We start from the raw sequence: 18302 nt of genomic DNA on the forward strand, positions 1-18302 counted from the left end.
AAAAACTGAGCATTATTATTTATAATAATTACTCTAATTATTTGCAATGGCAGAATTTTTTTTATACATTTTAGGAAGTAATTAAACACCAAGTCTTTTAATAGAAAAATGCTTAGAAGAGCATTGATAGCTACTGTATACACCTTCAAGTTAGCTGGTTAGTTAGCAACATAGCTCAAAAAGTTATAAGCACATTTTTATAAAAACTTTCAGGCAATGTCAGAAATGGGATAAGAAACAAGTTATTCGAGTTTGGGGAATGATCTGGAATATTTCTACTATGTTACCTTACGTTTAAGGTTAAAGTTAAAGTACCACTGATAGTCACACACACACACTAGGTGTGGTGAAATCACCCCTTCATTTGACCCATCCCCTTCATCCACCCCCTGGGAGGTTAGGGGAGCAGTGAGCAGCAGCGGTGGCTGCGCTCGGGAATCATTTTGGTGATTTAACCCCCAATTCCAACCCTTGATGCTGAGTGCCAAGCAGGGAGGTAATGGGTCCCATTTTTTTAGTCCTTGGTATGACTCGGCCGGGGTTTGAACTCAAGACCTACCGATCTCAGGGCGGACCACGAGACCACTGAGCAGCGGCCCCACCTCCACCCACAAAAACAAAGAGGGTTCACTCCGTTTATTTAATTTTGCGAGAGCAAAAACGCTCCCAAGTGCTGACAGCAACGCAAAGAGTGAACTCTTGCAGCCATTTTGGAAGCGACAGACGAAACAAATTTGGGAAACTAATTTGGGGCTGACTGTTATTAGTTGGCAACATATCTCAAAAAGCTACACATGGATATTGATGAAACTTTCAGGAATTGTCAGAAATGGGATAAGAAAGAAGTGATTAGATTTTAGGGGTGATCCGGTTCTTCATGATTCGTTACTATTTGAACATAGAGCCTGGCAGAGGTCTGCACTATCAGAGTACTTTTCTACTCCTAAAATGTTTTTATAGCAATAATAAATGCAGTTCAATATCATTACCATCATTATCTTTTTATTTATTTATTTAATTTAATTTAATTTATTTTATTTTTGTATACACTGTAGCACTTTGAGGTTGTTTACTCAATGTAAAGTGCTTTTTACAAATAAAATCCATTATTATTATTATTATTATCACTGCACACGTTGTTACATTGTCTGCGTGTTACTTCCTCACAAAAGAAGGCTAAAATTGGCGACAGCGTGCTGGGTCCGTCTTTCCCTGTGGATCCTAATGGTTTAAATGCTTGGGCTTCTTTTGAGGTTTTAGTGGCTTTAGTGGCTTTCTAATGGTGTTAATGGTCTGAAACGTGATCCCGGGGAGACAGTCGATCAAGGGGGCATCGCTCTCCAGTGTGGCCAGCACAAGTGGGACCCAGAAATGGTGTGTCAGTGTGTGTGTGTGTGTGTGTGTGTGTTTAACGATGATGACGCGCACAAACAGATAATGACAGTTGTGTGCGTTAACAGGAAATGCCTTTTCTTTGGGTTTCGATATCTCCTTCTACCACTTTCTGAACACCCATTTAGTGTGGAACTTATGCGCATCATCATTTACATCCACACACACACACACTCTTGTATTTGTTACCTTTTTGAGACCTCCGAAAAATGCCTACCTCTAGTATTACAATACAAGTCGTAATTTTACTCAACGCAAGTCAAAATTTTACAAGAAAAACTGAACATTTGTGCAACATTATGATAACAGTTGGAATTGTGCTCAATAACAGTCGCAATTTTACAAGAAAAGCTTAAGATTTTGGCAATTTTATGAAAAGAGTCGTAATTTCACTCGACAAAAGTCACAATTTTATAAGAAAACTAACATTTTGGCAATATTATAATAATAGTCGGGATTTTACTTGGCAAAATTATGACAAAAGTCAACATTTTACTAAAAAAATGTCACTATTTTACAAGAACGACAGAAATATTGGCAATATTGTGATAAAAGTCGGAATTTTTATGTGACAAATGTCACCATTTTGCATTAAAAATTTTACATAAAGTAATAACTTCACAAGAAAATATTGCAATATTACAGAAACAGAAAGAATATGGGAAATTCTTCCCAATTTTATAAGAAAAAAGCCGACACATTGTGAGAAAAAGACTGCAAAAAGACTTTTGTTGTTGAATTTTTTATTAGTAATTGTTTTTTTAAATCTTCATTATTTACTTCAAGTTATTACCATATGTCTTTATATACACATTTATTTATTTTATTAATTTTGGCCAAAGGGGGCACATTTCAATTTCTTACACACACTTGTTATTACATATGTTGGCCAGAGGGTGAGCACCTCAAATTTTTTCACACACACTTGTTATTTCATATGTTGACCAGAGGGGGAGCACTTTTAAAACCGACACACAGTCAATTTGAAAAATCCCTCCTTTTTGGGACCACCCTAATTTTGATAGATTTCACCATTAGGGGGTGCAAATGAGACATTCTCTATTAGATGCAATGCTTTTCCGTATTGGGACCATGATTTATGTCCTAACTTGTTCACACCTCCTCATATGGAAGGTACTTTTCCTTGTTGATGTCTCAAGAAGGGTAGAAATACAAGAACACACACACACACACACACACACACACACACACACACACACACACACACACACACACACACACACACACACACACACACACACACACACACACACACACACACACACACACACACACACACACACACACACACACACACACACACACACACAAGCCTATCTAGCCTTTTACATACTGGCAGACACTCCCAATGGCAACAATATCATTGCAATGATGACCTATTAAATGCTAAGTGCTAGCATAAGACGGCCTGCCTGAGAGCATCCAATCTCGAAGGAGTACCAGCCAGAACATTTCAAGTCCCTTAATGATCAAAGACATCAATGATGAATGAGCACCTATCAATACGAGAACTGGGAGCGTTAAGTGGTTTGGAGAATAAAAGCAACCCACTGTCTTAACAGAGCGCATCCAAATGAATAAATAAACAACAAGCTTGTTGTTACATTTTGTCATTTGTTGTTGCCGGTGAGGACGGTGCAAGCATCGGCCAACCTGCGCTCGATGTGCCTCAATAATTAGTCACCAGGTGCAAAGCTACAAACAAATCCTCAGCAGTTAGCTTTTTCCTCCTACTGTGTCACACACAACAAAGCCAGAGGTTGTGCCGTAAAAAAACAAAATGATTATATATTCTTCGGATGAAATCATCCCAAAATTTAAAATAAATCACTTCATTAAAAAAAGAACGGCATAGTCCATGCAGCAAGTGCAAACACACTGTGATGGACATGTGTGCTTTAAATATTAGCTTAAACTAGCCAACAAATAAACGCGTCCATCAAGTCATCAGCATGGTTTTACGGCCCAAGCAGCAAGTCGACATGCCTATATAGAGGGCTGCTTATGAGGGGAGTAACGGTACGGTTTGTACCCCGGTTTTTAGGTAGCAGTTTCGGTTCTGTTTTGGTACATTTTTTGGATGTAAAGAACACTTTTTTTTTCCTCCCAGAAGGAATCACTGTTGTACTGAATACTACAAACTAGGGGTGTGAAACTCATTTTAAAATTATGGCATTAAAATTAAAAATAAAGACAACTTCAGATTGTTTTCTTTGTCTTACTTTGGCCAAAAATAGAAAGTTAAAGTACCCAATGATTGTCACACACACTCTAGGTGTGGCGAAATTATTCTCTGCATTTGACCCATCACCCTTGATCACCCCCTGGGAGATGAGGGGAGAACAAACACATTCTGAAAATATTACAATAAAAATATCGAAAAAATAAAGTTTAGATCCATGAAGGAAAAAAGAAAGTGAATGAATGTTTATAACTGAATACATTTACATTTGCATAAAAATGTGTTTTCTTTTGTATTTTTATTTTTTTTTATGAATTTGGTAACGTTTATGACAACCTTTTTCCAAAACACAACATAGAATGTGGGATATAACAGGATAATGCATACATTTATCATTTGTTTTCAAAACGCTTACAAAAAAATGGGACCCCAAAAATTTACTGTGGGACCCCATTTTTATGACTTGATGGGGTCCCTGGGATGCCTTTTTGAAAATTCCGAGCACCAAAACTGATGGAGTGTTGGTGCGTGCAAAACAGCAGCAGGCGACTGTGGCCTGCGGGCCGGATCTAATACTACCCACATATCATCCCGGGGCCCATAGATCATTCATTGGGAGGCCGGATCTGGCCCGAGGGCCTTGACTTTGATACCCCTGCTTTAAGACATTTTTCTTTTTCAAATTTTAATTTACTTAACACTTCTAAATGGTAAATTGCTTCCTATTCCTTGACTACTCATATACATCAGTGCTTCTCACTAGAGATGTCCGATAATGGCTTTTTTGCCGATATCCGATATTCCGATATTGTCCAACTCTTAATAACCGATTCCGATATCAACCGATACATACAGTCGTGGAATTAACACATTATTATACCTAATTTTGTTGTGATGCCCCGCTGGATGCATTAAACAATGTAACAAGGTTTTCCAAAATAAATAAACACAAGTTATGGAAAAAAAATGCCAACATGGCAATGTCATATTTATTATTGAAGTCACAAAGTGCATTTTTTTGTTTTAACATGCCTCAAAACAGCAGCTTGGAATTTGGGACATGCTCTCCCTGAGAGAGCATGAGGAGGTTGAGGTGGGCGGGGTTGGGGGGGTTTGAGGTGGGGGGGTAGGGGGTAGCGGAGGGTGTATATTGTAGCATCCCGGAAGAGTTAGTGCTCCAAGGGGTTCTGGGTATTTGTTCTGTTGTGTTTATGTTGTGTTACGGTGCGGATGTTCTCCCGAAATGTGTTTGTCATTCTTGTTTGGTGTGGGTTCACAGTGTGGCGCATATTTGTAACAGTGTTAAAGTTGTTTATACAGCCACCCTCAGTGTGACCTGTATGGCTGTTGACCAAGTAGGCCTTGCATTGTGAAAAGCCGTAGACATTATGTGACTGGGCCGGCACGCAAGGCAGTTTCTTTAAGGTTTAATGGCGCTCTGTACTTCTCTCTACGTCCGTGTACACAGCGGCGTTATAAAAAGTCATACATTTTACTTTTTGAAACCGATACCGATAATTTTGAAACCGATACCGATAATTTCCGATATTACATTTTAAAGCGTTTATCGGCCGATAACATCGGCAGTCCGATATTATCGGACATCTCTACTTCTCACTAATGCTTTGTCTGCAGGACACACATTAACTCCTTAAAGGGACCTATTATTGTTTGCATTGGTTCATATAGGTAAATGCTGCGCATGCTTCCACTCAGAGCATAATTAAAGGTCATTAACCTGAATTACTCACGTTGTCCACTAGATGGGCGACATAATAGCAGCAATGAATGCAATCACCCTATGGATAAGATTCCTTATCAATAAACTCATGAGGTCTCGTGGGCCAAATTAAAGACGTCGGTGAGTTGCACTAGGCCCGCAGGCTATAGGTTGGACACCCCTGGTCTAAAAGGGGAGGAGCTTCTCCTTCTCTTCTCGCTGAGAGGTTTAATTTAACGTCCAAATATGTGCGTCCATGTCGCTGTGATGTCACAACGTAGTCTGCAAAACCCAGCGAATAGAGGCATCCAAACTTGTATGCAAGCTCACGCCAAAATGCTTTGGTATTGTTTAACACGAGTAACCGACATTTTAACAACATTTATAAGTGAGAAAAAACAAAAATCCTCAAAGCCTTTTGAAAGCAAACAGTGACCCAAATTGCTCATTTTTATTTATTTATATTTTTTTTTACATACGGAAATATGTTTAAGTGCAGTTTAAGGAACAAAAGGTTTTTATCCACACATTTCTGAAGAGTTGAATCATTGCAAACATAAAATGTCTAATTCAAAAATATTGAATGTGAAATTCTTTTTTCTTCTTTTGATTAACTTAGGTCAGTTTATGCTCACAGTCTGGCTCAGTCACAAACCTGGCAGCCAGCGTAGTGGGCTGAATTTCCCCATGCGACACAACATGAGCTGCAGCGGTGGGAATGTGGTCTCTCACCAGGTGCATTTTAAATGATACTTCTTTAAAAATGTTGTCTTTCAACTTCTTTGCAAGTGCTGTACATAATTCTTCATCATTTGTTTTTCGGGCTGTAATTTCAACTGTGATTGGACATTACATTGTGGGGAGGACTTTTCCACAGGTGTATTGAACCATGCAAAGAAGAGCACCGAACGTTACGTCACTTTATCGCATACCATTGCATACTTATTGCTTATTACTTTGGAGAGCTATCTTCCTAGCTTGCATGCAACCAAAGAAAGGCCTCTGCTCCAACAAACACCTGATATTCTCTGCTGTTGAGTAAATAAACTGCCATCTGGCCGGTGTTTCCATTTTAATTACCGGTAGTTATCAAAACATATGACGTACACGTTGCTCATCCGCATGAGGTTATGGCCGTGCCGTCTAGTTTGGAGAGCTATATCTTGCTCGTTGGTGTCTGAACAAAGGAAGCTTTTCCCAAATTAGTTACAAAGAAATTTTTAACAAATTACACTGTGCATAGTCTTATGGCCGTGAAGCAAGTGCAAACCTTCATAGAGACATCACAGTACAGTAAAAGGGTTGTTTACTACTTTGGAGTTGAATCTTGCTACCTGATTATCTAAACACCTCCAGGTAAGTATTTCGAAAAAGGACTTTTAATTAGTAAAAAAAAAAAAAAAAAAAACGACCAACAAATTCCACATCAGCATAGTCATACGGTCGTGCAGCAAGTGCAAACCTTAATATATATCATATACAGTCATGGCCAAAAATATTGGCACCCCTGCATTTCTGTCAGATAATGCATCAATTCTCTCGGAAAATTGTTGAAATTACAAATGCTTTTGTATTCACATGTTTATTTCTTTAGTTTGCATTGAAACAACACAACCCCCTCCCAAAAAAAAAGAAGAAAAAAAAAGCCTATTCTGATTTTATTGGACACAGAACTCCAAAAATGGACTGGTAAAAATTATTGGCACCCTCAACTTAATATTTGGTAGCATCACATGCTTGGAATACAACTATTTCTTACAATTTTGAAAAGGTGCCAATAATTTTGCCCAGTCCATTTTTGTGTAAAATAATATCAGATTTGGCTTTTTTTTTTGTGTTGTTCCAAAGCAAAAAAATGAAATACCGTATTTTTGGAGTATAAGTCCCTTCGGAGTATAAGTCGCACCGGCCGAAAATGCAAAATAAAGAAGGAAAAAAACATATATAAGTCGCACTGGAGTATAAGTCGCATTTTTTGGAGAAATGTATTTGATAAAAGCCAACGCCAAGAATAGACATTTGAAAGGCAATTTAAAATAAATAAAAAAAATAGTGAACAAGGCTGAATAAGTGTACGTTATATGATGCATAAATAACCAGTGTTGGGACTAACGCGTTACTAAGTAACGCGTTACTGTAACGCCGTTAGTTTCGGCGGTAACTAGTAATCTAACGCGTTATTTTTTTATATTCAATAACTCAGTTACCGTTACTACATGATGCGTTACTGCGTTATTTTACGTTACTTTTTATGTAGTATCGGCTAGAAACTGAGGATCTGATCGTGTTTTATTCCAGCGAAGCAGAGACGTGCTTCTGATTCTTCCTCTGCGCTCTCTGTGTGTGCGTGTGACTGTGTGTCTGAGTGTGGGAAGGGGAGGGGGGGGGGAGGGGAGGTGAGGGGAGGGGGGTGCGCAATACAACCGTTGGCCAACAAAAAAGTAACCACAGAACACTATACGCCTATACGGTATAGTGTTCTGTGGTTACTTTTTGGTTGGCCAAGCGGACGTGACGACAGGCTGTCCCCACTCAGATCCGCACAGACCGGGAGGGGGCGTGCCTTAAGTCCGGCTGGAAATCGGCAGAAATTTGGAGAATGGTTGTCCCAGGGAGAGGCAGTGAAATTCGGGAGGGTTGGCAAGTATGAGATATTCTCACTTCTTTTCTTTTGTCGAGCACAAAGAAAAGAACATTTTAGTTAAATGTAAGTTGTGTCTTGGATCAAAGATCCCGTCTACTGCCCAAAACAACAATTCAAATCTGCCTGGTTAGGCTCTGTGTATGTCACGTGTGCCTTCCTTAGGTGAAGCCAGCTTTACAGCTATGTTGTTGATTGATTGATTGAAACTTTTATTAGTAGATTGCACAGTACAGTACATATTCCGTACAATTGACCACTAAATGGTAACACCCAAATAAGTTTTTTAACTTGTTTAAGTCGGGGTCCAGATACAGATATATACTATCAAATATATACTAACATCATAATACAGTCATCACACAAGATAATCATCAGGGTATATACATTGAATTATTTACATTATTTACAATCCGTGGTGTGGGATATGGAGGTGGGGGGGGGTTAGGTTTGGTTGGTATCAACACTTCAGTCATCAATTGCATCATCAGAGAAATGGACATTGAAACAGTGTAGGACTGACTTGGTAGGATATGTACAGCAAGTAGTGGACACAGAGAGAGAGATCAGAAAGTATAAGAAAAAGTGTCTACATTTGATTATTTACAATCCGAAGAGGTTTTATGTGGAAGGGAGGGTGTTGGTTTAGGGTTGTAGTTGCCTGGAGATGTTCTTTTAGTGCGGTTTTGAAGGAGGATAGAGATGCCCTTTCTTTTACACCTGTTGGGAGTGCATTCCATATTGAAGTGGCATAGAAAGAGAATGAGTTAAGACCTTTATTAGTTCGGAATCTGGGTTTAACGTGGTTAGTGTTAGTGTTAGTGTTAGTGTTATTATGCTGTTTGTTACTTATGCATGTTATGTTGCAGCTATTTAAAATAGTTTTGTCAATTTGTTCTGGCCTGAAATAAATTGGCCCTTTGAAACATATCTTTGTCTTTGTGTGTTGTATGTAGAGCACATTGCTTAGCAGAGTTCAGTGATGCAAATGTATGTCAAGTTGATCAACAGATTGTATTATTCTCCAGTGCAATAACAGTACTAAAATGAAGGCTAAAAGGGCATTAATGGGAGCTTTAAAAAAAAAAAAAGTAGAAGAAGTAACTAAATAGTTACTTTTCACAGTAACGCATTACTTTTTGGTGTAAGTAACTGAGTTAGTAACTGAGTTACTTTTGAAATAAAGTAACTAGTAACTGTAACTAGTTACTGTTTTTCAGTAACTAACCCAACACTGTAAATAACCAACTGAGAACGTGCCTGGTATGTTAACGTAACATATTAAGGTAAGAGTCATTCAAATAACTATAACATATAGAACATGCTATATGTTTACCAAACAATCTGTCACTCCGAATCGCTAAATCCCATGAAATCTTATACGTCTAGTCTCTTACGTGAATGAGCTAAATAATATTATTTGATATTTTATGGTAATGTGTTAATTTCACACATAAGTCACACCCCCGGCCAAACTATGAAAAAAACTGCGACTTATAGTCCGAAAAATACGGTAAACATGTGAATACAAAAACATTTGTAATTTCAACAATTTTCTGGGAGAAGTGGTGCATTATATGACAAAAGTGCAGGGGTGCCAATATTTTTGGACATGACTGTATGGCAATAAACAGCACGTAAAGGGGCGCTTACTACTTTGGAGTGCAAATAACAAATGCCTACCTCAATTTAACCCCTGGTACTCTCTGCAGCTGAGTAGACAAACACCTCCAGGCCAGGGTTATAGGAAATAAGTTAGTTATAAGGCTTGGTTATCACTAGAAAACTCAGTAGAGGGGTGTCACCTGGGTAGAGGAGGACCCTTTAGCGTGGTGCAGATATGGCGATGAATGACACCGTCCTTTTATTTCACGAACCAGGAAGTTTGCGATTTCTAACCTGACCACTTTGGGCTGCGTGCCGATGAGGTCGCTCTCCAGGTCCAGCAGGTGTTGGTGGTTGTGGACACCAGTCATTCTCTTCAGCCTCAGCAGGGCCACGCAGAACTGGGCTCCCATCTCCTCCAGCTCCCTGGTGCCAATCTGAAAGCCCTGGATGACGACGACACATCCAAAAAAAAACACCCATGAAAAGATGGACGTGCACGAGTGCACCTTGTATTTCGCGGTCTAATTATTTACAAATGTCCTGAAGAGGATCAACAATAAGACATGGTCATATATCTCCTGTTCAGCAAGTGTAACGGTGTATGAACCCTTTACGACACCGAGGAGAGGAAACTGGTCACACGCCCTCACAAAGAGAGCTTTTTGTCCCTTCCCTGCAGGAAGGCCAAAACTTGGCCAGGGTCTCGTGTTCCTGCACATCTGGACAAACGCTTTCATGCACCAAACAACGGGAGGGAGAGAGCTTTTGAATGTGAAAACTGCCTCACAAGACCCCCCTCTGTTTGCATTCAAACACTACCAATCATTGTGTAGAGTTTGTCAGGTGTGATGTGGGAATTCATCTAATTTCACTGTCCAAAAATGATTATTTAGTACAAACATGTATCTATGTTCTCCTTGCTATGCCATGACAAGAAGCACATTGACATTTTTTTTCCACTAGGTGGCAGAAAGTTACCTGTGTATGCACCTGTTGCCATTCATACAAGAGAATAAGTAGATTTTTTTTCCACCATGGAAAAAACGTTGAGAAAACTACATGAAAATACTGGCGGGGGGAAATAAGGACTGCAGCACCCTCTGGTGGACAAGTACATTACTTACCCCAACCACTGTGACTATGCGTAAGCATCTCTTAATGGTGTACTTCAAGAAAAAAATGTGCCTGCTTTGATGCCTTATATTACGTTACCTTATATTTGCCTTGGTCACAGCCACAGACGGTGCTCTCCATGGTGTAGCTGCGCTGCACGCCGATCTCCCTCCACACAACCACGCGTGCCGTCGACTCTTTGGAGCGCTCCACCACAAAGCTGCAGCTGCCCATGCTGAAGGCCGGAGCGATCTGGGAGAGGATCTTTGGAAGGGCCTGAAAAACAACACAGGTATTCATATATTTCAGTTTATTCTGTAGTTTTATTGCGTCTGGTGCATAACGCAATGCACCATGAAGTGAACTTTTAAGACTTGTAATAACTGGTTGATCAGTTGTTAGCATCAGAGGTGGGTAGAGTAGCCAGAAATTGTACTCAAGTAAGAGTACTGTTACTTTAGAAATCTATTACTCAAGTAAAAGTAAGGAGTAGTCATTCAAATATTTACTTGAGTAAAAGTAAAAAGTATATTGTGAAAAAACTACTCAAGTACTGAGTAACTGATGAGTAACCTGTTCGTTTAATGATGACGGCAACAAATAATGCACAAAAACATAAAAATAGCAATGAGCAAATTCAGAGCCAGGAATTAAGCAACTAAAACAATAATATATATTAAATAATAATACATTAACATAAAAAAATTAAGGCAAATTGAGCCACAATAACATAACAGGCTCAGTAGGCAGAGATTACAAAGGAAAATAACAAGTTAGCCTTTACGCCATGGATGTCAAACTCTGGCCCGCGGGTCAAATTTGGCCCGCCGTGTTATTTCACTTGGCCCTTGAGGGGATATCAAATTAACACTGGAGCTGGCCCGCCCGATTATATACAGCGACGGTGCCGCGGTAACGCCTCATTCACTGCTAATTCTCATACTTACCAACCCTCCTGGAAGACTCCCAATTTCACTGCCCCTCCCAATAATAGTCACATCCGCTTTTCATCCAGTCCAACTAGTGCTGGCCCAGTCACATAACAAGTGCGGGTTCTGCACACGCAAACACAAGTGAATGAAAGGCATACTTAATCAACAGCGATACAGGTTACACTGAGGGCGCCCGTATAAACAACTTTTACACTGTTAGAAATATACGCCACACTGTGAACCCACACCAAACAAGAATGACAAACACATTTCGGGAGAACATCCGCACCGTAACACAACATAAACACAACAGAACAAATACCCAGAACTCTTTGCAGCACTAACTCTTCCGAGACGCTACAAGGTGTGTGTGTGTGTGTGTGTGTGTGGGGGGGGGGTGTATTTTGTAGCGTCCCGGAAGAGTTAGTGCTGCAAAGGGTTCTGGGTATTTGTTCTGTTGTGTTTATGTTGTGTTACGGTGCGGATGTTCTCCCAAAATGTGTTTGTCATTCTTGTTTGGTGTGGGTTCACACAGTGTGGCGTATATTTCTAACAGTGTAAAAGTTGTTTATACGGGCACCCTCAGTGTAACCTGTATCGCTGTTGATTAAGTATGCCTTGCATTCACATGTTTGTGCATACAGACGCCTGCATATATTGTGTGATCGGGCCGGCACGTTGTTAGAATGGATGAAAAGCAGACGTGACGACAGCTCGTAGCCAATGTTAAAGGCAGTGCCTATAAGGCACGCCCTCAAGACTGTGGTCCGGGCGGACTACGAGATATAATGACTGATGAACAACTTCGTTCGATAATGAAGGTTGCCTCAGCTCAAAGCCTGAGCCCCGACATTAATGAACTAGCATCCAAGAAAAGATGGCAGGTATCTGGCTTGGGCACATCAGATTAGATCAGTGTGTTGCAAACTGAGCAGTTTAAAGTCCTAAATGGTTGGTTTATTCATTGTTATTTTATTTTCAAATTTATTAGCCTGTGGAAAAAGTTAATGTTGATATTTACCTCAGAAGGCTGCAAATAGAAAATAGGCATTCAATTTTTATTTAAAATGTATTTGATATGCCATTGATATTTTTTTATACCGTATTTTCCGCACTATAAGGCGCACCGGATTATTAGCCGCACCTTCTATGAATTACATATTTCATAATTTTGTCCACCAATAAGCCGCCCCGGACTAAAAGCCGCGCCTACGCTGCGCTAAAGTGAATGTCAAAAAAACGCTGCGCTAAAGTGAATGTCAAAAAAACAGTCAGATAGTTCAGTCAAACTTTAATAATATATTGAAAACCAGCGTTCTAACAACTCTGTCCCAAAATGTACGCAAATGTGCAATCACAAACATAGTAAAATTCAAAATGGTGTAGAACAATAGCAACATAATGTTGCTCGAACGTTAATGTCACAACACACAAAATAAACATAGCGCTCACCTTCTGAAGTTATTCTTCATTCGTAAATCCTTCGAATTCTTCGTCTTCGGTGTCCGAATTGAAAAGTTGGGCGAATACGGGATCCAAAATGGCCGGTTCCGTCTCGTCGAAGTCACCGGAGTCAGTGTCACTGTTGTCCAGCAGTTCTGTGAATCCTGCCTTCCGGAAAGGTCGGACCACAGTTGTGACCGAAACTATCTGCCCAGGCATTTACGATCCACTGGCAGATGTTGGCGTATGTCGACCGGCGCTATCTGCCCGTCTTAGTGAAGGTGTGTTCGCCTTCGGAGCTGTGTGAAAAAAGCCACCCGGCCTCTTCGCGTAAACTTCCCTTAACCACTCGCTCATCTTTTCTTCATCCATCCATCCCTTCGAGTTAGCTTTTATGATGACGCCGGCTGGAAAGGTCTCTTTTGGATGGGTGGAAGTTAGCATGGCAAGCTAGAACCACAGTGAAGGATGACTTCTCATTCCCTGTGGAGCGAATATTCACCGTACGTGCTCCCGTTCCACAGTGCGGTTCAGTTGCTGTGAAATACGGTAGTAATCCGTGTGCGGATGGAGAGATTGCGTCTTTTTATGAACCGGATCGTTTTGTAGGAGCCATTTTGTGGTCTTTACAGATGTAAACAGGAAATGAAACGTACGGTGATATCCGCGCGTTTTTTCTTCTTCTTCCGGGGGCGGGTGAAGCGCTTCCTGTTCTATGGGGGCGGGTGAAGCGCTTCCTGTTCTATGGGGGCGAGTGCTTTCATTGGCGGTTGCTTGCGTAGAAGAAGAAGCGCTTCCTGTTCTACCGGGAAAAAAGATGGCGGCTGTTTACCGAAGTTGCGAGACCGAAACTTTATGAAAATGAATCGTAATAAAGCGCACCGGGTTATTAGGCGCACTGTCAGCTTTTGAGAAAAATTGTGGTTTTTAGGTGCGCCTTATAGTGCGGAAAATACGGTAATTATTATTATTATTTGAAACTCGATTTTGCATGTCACTATAAAGTTATATAAGCCTTGCTTGTTCAATATTCAATGCAAAACTTGTTTGGGTCCCTATTAAAAGGTTAATTTGTTCAACCTTGGCCCGCGGCTTTGTTCAGTTTTAAATTTTGGCCCACTCTGTATTTGAGTTTGACGCCCCTGCTTTACGCAAACCATAAACTGATAAGTGTGGGCTGCACGGTGCACCTGGGAACACACTGTGCACTTCTGATTGGTGTTTCTATGCATGCGTGAGTGTGTGTGCGACTGTGCGTGTGAGTGTGTGTGTCTCTGTCTGTCTATGAGGCTGCAGTGCGTTAATAAATGTCCCCACACGATGTACATTTGACAGTGATTCAGAGCAGGGAAGCTAACATCAGCCTACGGTGACAGCCAAAATATCTACTAACGTTACTTACCGCGATGTGCTTCCTCAAATTTGACGTTGAGTTCATGTAAGCTTAAGCTTGTTAATCATGTGACCGCCAGGCTCTGTTTGATTGGTGAAACGGAGTCAAACGTCACCAGTGACTGCATTTGATTGGTGAAACGCAGGCATGCGATAGATCCTACTTTGAAGGTCTGTCTGACAAACCAAAACAAACAAAGCGTGCATTAACAGATCGATAAAAATCAGTAGCGAGTAGCGAGCTGAATGGAGATAAATGGAGCGGAGTAAAAGTAGCGTTTCTTCTCTATAAATATACTCAAGTAAAAGTAAAAGTATGTTGCATTGAAACTACTCTTAGAAGTACAATTCATCCCAAAAGTTACTCAAGTAGATGTAACGGAGTAAATGTAACCCACCTCTGGTTAGCATTGTTCTATCCTTGTTGGTTAATTAATGAGGGTTTGGTTGGTTTCTCTGGCTTTCTGGCTCCAAAAATAAACTATGATAGCAACTTACAAAATGGCAAAAAACATAACGACCCCTGAGAAAAGTCGTGTTTTCGGCTACACTTTTAGGCCTGATTTTGCGACAGGTCTAAAAATCAGTTTTGGGTCATATTTAGAGTTAGGGGATGTTTCCTGCATGTCCTGAAAAAAGAAGGCAACCGTATTAAGATGTGAACGGTCTGTCCAAAAATCTAAAAAGTGGGGTTTTAGGCCTGCCAGGAGCCTGTCCCAATATTTTTGTCCATATTATATACAGTAGGTAAGGTTGTATTTTTGCCTCATTCTTCACTTTAAGCGTGAGTGAAGAATGCACTACCGAACTGATAAGATCCGATAAATCGGAAAGAGATAACAGTATTATCTGCTCACAGGTGCTATCTGGTGGTTGTTTGAGCACATCACAGCTTGTCCTGGATAGTCCAACCCCTCAATGCTTCAGTCACATGCAGGATTCTCACAGGAATGAGGCAAAAAGTAGAATGTGTATCCTTTTAATTCTGTTTTTAGTCATGTGAAGAAAACCTAATTTGTTCTAAATTGGGAATTATGTTTTAGAAAAACACAGGACTTACAACTGGTTGTTATTACATTATTTTAATATAACATGTTGGTTAATGATCTAAAGTGTCTGAGGCACAAAACTCTAGGGCTGAAAATGAGTCCTGCTGTGTTGAGCTGTTTAAAATAGATAATTTTTTCTACCTAAATGCTAGGTTGAGCTTATTGGGTCATATTTATGGGTTATTTCTTTTTTGTGACCCAACCAGTAACCCAGCTGGCTGGGTAGAATAAGAACCCCATCTTGCTGGGTTAATGTAACCCAGGATTGGTTTGGTTCAATAGTTACCCAGCAATTTTTAGAGTGCAATGTTTGATAAACAAACATTTGCGTAAAGAAAACAAATAATATTGTTTCATGTTAATAGTATTAGAAGCTTGAAAATTATCTGTCTAAAGGTACACTTATCAAAGATACAAACGTCTTTCTATCTATGGTTATATACGAGACAAGTATGAACAAAATGCGGTTATCACGGTTAAATATTTGAATGCTGAACAGCCCTAATACACAGTATATTAAAAAAAAAAAAGGTTTTAATGTTTTTAAACAAACAGAGCAGTAAAAAATATTTATGTAAATATGTAAAGAAAATAAAAAATATATATTTTTGTAACAAACTATTTTTTTTACAAATGTGTAAAATATTATAATTTAATAGTTCTCAACCACACCAAATAAAAAGTGAAAATAACTAGAAACTGGAGTTCATAATTGAAAGTGTGTGTAAGTTACAGGAAGTGTGTGTGTGCGTGTGTGTGTGTGTGTGCTCACCCTGTATCCTAGGTCCTCCTGTAATTCAGTGGAAGCTGCGCTGATGTTAGTCTGCCAAATTGTTTCCTTCACACTGCAGCCGTACATGAATACATTCTTCTTTCTGGAATGGCCGTGGTAGTCACAGAACACCTGAGACGCGCAAAAAATACCCTAAATAAGAATACTGCCAAAGGGATGTGACGAGAAGCTGGTCCAGGTTGTTGTACCAGCGGTGCTCTTTGCATGTGTGCGAGGTATTGCAGCAGGCTCTTGGTGTGGTAGATGGTCGGGTGGAGCTCAGCGTCGGGGTTTTGCCATTGGCGATTCAAGTCTTCTCCGCTCAATGAACAGCGGTCACTACAACGTTGAGGGAAAATTATTGAAGTGGCTATCACCGTGAGCCTTTCCCCGCTTTCCCACACTCACTTTCCGTTGACGACTCCGTCAGGGTTGAGCATGGGCACTATCTTGAAGATGTAGGCCTCTCTCAGGCTGGCGGCTTGCGAGCTGGCGCCCATCAGGAACTCCAGCGTGCCCTTCATCACCCAGCTGGCGTTGGTTTCTCCGGGGTGCACTCTGGCTGACAGGAAGATCAATGGACGATTCCCTGAAGAGAGAACACAACAACACAAGAAGATGATTTATTTGGATTGAACTATAGTGGCGCTAGATAATACCAGGTGTCTATTTGAAAAGAGGCCCACATATGCATATTATCAACTTTATCTGTCATAAATGATGACTATTCTCTTTACTCTACAACTTCATTTGCATATTTATTCTATTCTATCTACTTTTTAGTGTGGCCTTTTAAAGAAAACAAACTTGCGCAGTTGATTTTAAAATCCTCCATGAATAGTTACATTTCCACTGCAAAATGAAAGTAACAATTCTCTGTCAAACAATCAATGGACAGCTGCATTTGTACAAAATGTGTTGTTTTTAATTAGTTTTATCCATCCATCCATCCATTTTCTACCGCTTATTCCCTTCGGGGTCTCGGGGGGCGCTGGAGCTATTACGGAAAAACATAATATTTATAGTAAATATTGTTGTATAAACATTAGAATTTTAGGGAAAAAGTTCTTAATAATATGCCAAAAAAAAAATGAATCTTACAACAAAGTCTTAAAAAGTCATAATTTTAGGGTAAATAGTACTAAATTTATGAAAAACAATCTTGTTGTTAAGAAAAGTCCAAAGTGTATGATGAATAAGTGTTGATATTACAAAAACATTGTAATTTTAGGAAACCCTAAATTAGTCCTAAATTACCCCCCACCCCTCTCAATATTATGAAAAGTCCTAATATAATTATCTTTTTTATTTTTTGTGTTGTTTGTGTGTCTTTTGAATTGCTCCGTGGATTGCTATTAAGTATTGCGGGGCAGAGGTTGGTTTGGAGTTGGGATTCTCTACAGTATTATTTTGTTCGACTGATTGATATTCTGTGTGATTTTTGTTCATAAGATGAAATACAAAAAAAAATTCAATAAATTATATATTTTCCTAAATAAATAAATTAATTTGAAAAAATTCGGGAAAAAGTTTTACTTTTACAAATACATTTCTAAATATGCAAAAACATCTTATCCTACAACAAAGTTTTAATAGTGCCACCAAGTAGTTGTAATTTTAGCACAAATGGTCCAAATTTTACAAAAAATACAAAATAATTTTGCAGTATAATAGTCTCCCTGTAAAAAAAAATTGTCCTATTGTTATGACAAATAAAGTGTTAATATTACAAAACAAACATTGTCATTTTAGCAAAAAGTTTTTTTTTTTTCTTTTTTAAAAAGGTAATTTTAAGCCAAATAAGTTTAAATATAACAAAACGTCCCTATATTGTAATCAACTAATGACAAAGTCATAAAATATTAATTAATGTTTATTGATTATTGGCCCTCTTTCTGGGGAAAATCGGGCTTGGTGAGGAGGGACGGCATTCACCCTAACCAAGAAAGCAACATCACTCTTTATAGTAATATAGATTACTGGTTGAGTCACACTTGACTGACTACACGAGAGCAATCTCGGACAAAGGAATTACAG

At 39.4% G+C, this 18302-nt stretch overlaps 1 protein-coding gene across 7 annotated transcripts in view; it reads right to left on the reverse strand.

The window, feature by feature from the left end:
• agtpbp1 (ATP/GTP binding carboxypeptidase 1) overlaps positions 1-18302 on the reverse strand; it is a 71146-nt gene that overhangs the window by 2998 nt on the left and 49846 nt on the right. For 4 of the 7 annotated variants that reach the window (XM_061928978.2, XM_061928976.2, XM_061928975.2 and 1 more), the window contains 5 exons: positions 16674-16854; positions 16475-16604; positions 16266-16397; positions 10777-10953; positions 9856-10007 (listed from right to left, as the gene is read on the reverse strand). In XM_061928978.2, the coding sequence (XP_061784962.1) occupies positions 9856-10007; positions 10777-10953; positions 16266-16397; positions 16475-16604; positions 16674-16854 (772 nt within the window). Of the gene's footprint in view, positions 1-9639; positions 10008-10776; positions 10954-16265; positions 16398-16474; positions 16605-16673; positions 16855-18302 lie in introns of all 7 variants that reach the window. The other 3 variants (XM_061928980.1, XR_009811545.1, XM_061928979.1) reach the window with 3 other exon arrangements.

The sequence above is a fragment of the Nerophis lumbriciformis genome, linkage group LG33 (assembly GCF_033978685.3).
Source record: "Nerophis lumbriciformis linkage group LG33, RoL_Nlum_v2.1, whole genome shotgun sequence".
Lineage (NCBI taxonomy): Eukaryota > Metazoa > Chordata > Actinopteri > Syngnathiformes > Syngnathidae > Nerophis > Nerophis lumbriciformis.